A 4281-nucleotide genomic window follows, 5' to 3' on the forward strand; every position below is an offset into this window, starting at 1 on the left:
CACCCTGTATATATTGTTAAAGAATAAAGAAGAATTGTAACGTACATCAATAACAACTGTGTACTAGCTGTTTTGGCCTATTTTTTTTATAATATTGTTTTTAATTACCTATGGTTATATTACCTATGGTAATATATGTATTGTTAAAGAATAAAGAAGAATTGTAACGTACATCAATAACAATTGTGTACTAGCTCTTAGTGGCCTTTTTTTTGTAATATTGTTTTTAATATTGAAAGCTCGATTAATTTATATTGTTGATTCACAATACTTTCAGCAACAATATATTTGATAATATTTCACTCTTTTAAAGTTTAATTTAAAAACTTAATTTACTTTCTTAAATAATCTTAAATTATCCTTATTTTATGTTCTTGACATTCCATTTTTAGGAAGCATTGGTAGCTAATATGCCTGAGACTGTGATGACAATATTCCAAGATGCTATAGATTCGGCTAACAAGGGACTTGTTAACTGGTTGTTCAAGCACCGTAGCATGAAGTTGCTGTCGTTGTTGAGTTTACCTTGCACGCTACCGGCAGATGTAATGTACGCTACAATCACAAAGTAAGTAGCTATTGAAATATATGTGCATGTAAATGTTGCATCACATATATGCTTCACATAGGAAATGGTTTTTATACAAATGCACGCACATATATTTAAAAATAAGTATCATATTTAATGCATTTTGTTATTTTCATTAATTGGTGGTGTTGCATGCTGCAAATATATGTATGTATATACTTTGTAAATTAATATTTTTTAATATTAAACATCAAATATTGCAGATCAATCATTAATGCCCAATTTCTTCACCTCTAGGTAACTTTATCCAAGAGATATCTCCCAGAATACAATGGAGATATTTTCTGGATAAGGTTATCCGCAGCTTATCTGAAAGTGAAGAAATTGGGCATAAGAAATATTTCTGTCTAGAAGATGATTTTCAAAGCAAAATATTTTTTGTTTAAAAAAACGAATATAAAAAATTTTAGATTTTATACGCGTATATTTGTTTTCGTGTTCGAAATTTTGTAGTTAATATTTCTTTAGTATATAAAGTATAGACTTATAGTATTTTTAGAATAAAAATCGTTATACTTCGTTTTGAAAAACATTTCTCGACGACATATTGATTGAAAGACCTTAACTTATTTTAACTGAACGAAAAAATTTATAATCTATATGAGAATGTTACTATTGTGATTATCTGTGTAAAAATTAAATTAAATATCGCTGGCTTCATTATTTTATATTAATTTATGAATTTTTTGAAGATTTTTTGAAGTTTAAGAGATTGCAAAATAGGTAATTTTTTAATCCTCTAGACAGGAATCTCACCTTAAGTTTTGTTTTATTATTTTCTATTGCACTGCATTGCATGCGCAACATTGTCAACGTTGATACATATCACAGATTCAGTCAGTTGATGCAATTTTATGCATAATTACCGCTTGTGATATTGTATTTAACATCATGCATGTCATTGGTAGTCTGATTGGTAACAAGATAGAAACTCGTACCTTGGAATACAAAGTAGTCGGAAATGTTCTGCATATCCCGCAACAGGCACTTACTCACAATAAGCATTTAACACACTCTCGGTAAGCATAAAATTTTCAGATGTAATGCTTTCTTTACTTCGTAAAGAAACCCTAAGATGTATCTATGAAATTATTAAAGCACTCATTGTCTTATTTTCAATTGTAAATATATTTTGACGCACATATTGAGTCCTTGTCAGTTTCTTTTATGAAAACACTCTAATACGCGCGCAAATTTTTATATTAGTTGCGAATTTATGTACTTTGTAGAAGTGCAAAAGATAAAAAAAAGTAGTAAATGAAAGTATGTCGACAGACAGATGTCTGTTTGTAATATATATAAATACTTGGAATATTCTATAATAATTTGCTTTGAAATTAATGAAAAGCATATCTTTCTTATTTCAGATTCATTACGGGTGTTCCGAAACTACGACATAATTTAATGGAATTAACTAAACTTTTCTTGGAGCAATTGAGTATAATGTTCCCAAAGATCAATGTCTATGCCGAGCCTTTGCCTCAAATAATCAAATGTTATTTCAATATTATGGAATATGATTCGAGTGAGTATATCTCGACTATCAATGAGTTTTCTGAATCTTTAAATTGATTAATAAATCTTTAAATTATAATAACGTTTTTTACTATCTAATTGCCTTATAAATATAACACATATGAAAAGAATATGGCCTAAATATTTGGCATTCAGATTCTTATATTTTCAAATGTTTACAGATACGTACGATGTGCAAGCTATAGAAGAAACAGACATTACATATAAAAAGCAAAAGAATCTGAATTTGACTCTCCAATACAACGAATGGTAAGTAATTTTATTGGAGATAGTTCTTTTATAAAATTACATTTAACAAATTTTTGAATTAATGTTCATTATTGTTAAAAACATTTTTTGTTATAGTGGGCAATGGAAAGATTCAAGAAAATCGAGTTGTGTAATAAATATGGGCGACTTTGCATCAGTGGATGATACTTTCGAAAATATTCTCCAAGTGAGTAATAAGAATATAATAGTATAATGTTTAAAACACAGTTTAAATAGATTTTAAAATCAATTTTTACATCGAATCTTATAACTTACCAGGCAACTTCAGATCAAGAGGCAGTAATAGCGTATTATTACATGGATGATAACAATAAAGTGCAAGTGACAGAAATCTTTGATGTAACGGAATCAGAATCGCATACCATGCTTTCCATAGATGAAGTTGACACCAATAAAAAACTCCAATTCGATGAATGGGATGAACCTTCATGGTTATCTCAGCACACACTTGACGGTAATTGGCATTTTCTTTTCATAAGAAACATCAACGATACAGATTCATGATCAATATTTTAATATTCAATTGAATTATCCAATTTTAGTCTAAATAAATTTTTAATTGAAATTTTGAAAAATATGTGCAGCAACTGCAGAGTCTCTTTATATCGATGAAAATCTACGAAGCATGGAGAATTTGTCGGATGTATCGGTAGAAGACGATATACTGGATAGCGCGAATATATTCTCTGATCCAGAAAGTGAATGGGAAGTGGAGAAGAATCCAGAGCAAGCAGAAATGCCTAAATCTCCGGATAGTCGACCGGAAGTAGATCAACCATCCACAAGTTTGCTATAGAAATAAGATAATAACTTATTGTTACCATATATAATTAAAGATGTGTCTCTTATTAGATAATAGCTTGCAAGAACATATGTGCGCTATTAAAAATTTATAAAATGATAAGATTAAAATATTTTAATGCATTTATTATATATTCAAACGTACGAAAAGTAACACAAATTGTTCAGTAACTTTAAAAGGAAAAATTAATTAATTTATGATTTTTATTATTGTCATCGAGTTTTCATTGATTATCTCATATATCAAATAAAAAACTATAATTTTGTTAACATTTAAATTAAAATGTTCTATAAGGTGAGTTTAATCATATGTATCTCTATGGTATATTTATATTTTCACAAATATTTTGTGAGATATTTGTAAAAATATAAATCAAAGATTTTGAAAAATTTTAAAAACCTTTTACAAAGCTTTTTGTTGTTACTTTTCCATCTAGACATCTAAATGTATAATTTTAATGCTACCGGAAAGTTTAACGTCATAATCTGAAATATTTTATATCGTTATTATAATCATAAAATAAAATTTCTAGAGATAATAGATCTGTACATAAATTCATATATACAGCACTATAAACGCCTTTTACTATATTTTATATGTATGATATTCGAAGTTAACTATCACACTCTATTAAAATATCTACATTCCATTCTGTATGTTCTTGCAAGATATAATTAAGATGAAGCATCGAATACACAAGCACAATTATCGAATGCGTGCCAAAATGATGCAACATGCATCTTAAGCGTCTTTATGACGTGCAACAGTATTCTACTCTTAATCCAAATCTACTGATTTGAAAATTCAATAGTAATAACGAGTGTTTGTGTGAATTGAAACATTAGCTCACATAAAGAGACTGATATATCGGTGATGGAAGAACATAGGGTTTTAAAACCATCGATATTTTTTACTCTAGAAAAAACTCTAGAAAATCAATTTTTTTTAGTAAAAACATCGAGACGAGTACAATATGAATAATAAACAACTGAAAATAAAGAGCGATGCGTGGACTAAACTTCAGAAGAGAAAATGACATTTCAAGAATTTGGAATAGATATATATATATATATATATATATATA

The 4281-nt window shown here is 28.0% G+C and overlaps 1 protein-coding gene across 3 annotated transcripts in view; it reads left to right on the forward strand.

Annotated features, from left to right (window-relative positions):
• Window positions 1-3256, forward strand: part of bmm (brummer) — a 23459-nt gene extending 20203 nt beyond the window's left edge. Inside the window, exons 7-13 of one of the 3 annotated variants that reach the window (XM_018505540.1) lie at window positions 393-568; window positions 1498-1608; window positions 1957-2114; window positions 2287-2374; window positions 2471-2561; window positions 2654-2849; window positions 2980-3256. In XM_018505540.1, coding sequence (XP_018361042.1) covers window positions 393-568; window positions 1498-1608; window positions 1957-2114; window positions 2287-2374; window positions 2471-2561; window positions 2654-2849; window positions 2980-3191 — 1032 coding nt within the window. In that variant the 3' untranslated portion in view covers window positions 3192-3256. The remainder of the gene's footprint in view (window positions 1-392; window positions 569-1497; window positions 1609-1956; window positions 2115-2286; window positions 2375-2470; window positions 2562-2653; window positions 2850-2979) is intronic. The other 2 variants (XM_018505542.1, XM_018505541.1) reach the window with 2 other exon arrangements.
• Window positions 3257-4281: the final 1025 nt, after the last annotated feature.

Source organism: Trachymyrmex cornetzi, unplaced genomic scaffold (assembly GCF_001594075.2).
Source record: "Trachymyrmex cornetzi isolate Tcor2-1 unplaced genomic scaffold, Tcor1.1 scaffold21, whole genome shotgun sequence".
Classification (NCBI taxonomy): Eukaryota; Metazoa; Arthropoda; class Insecta; order Hymenoptera; family Formicidae; genus Trachymyrmex; species Trachymyrmex cornetzi.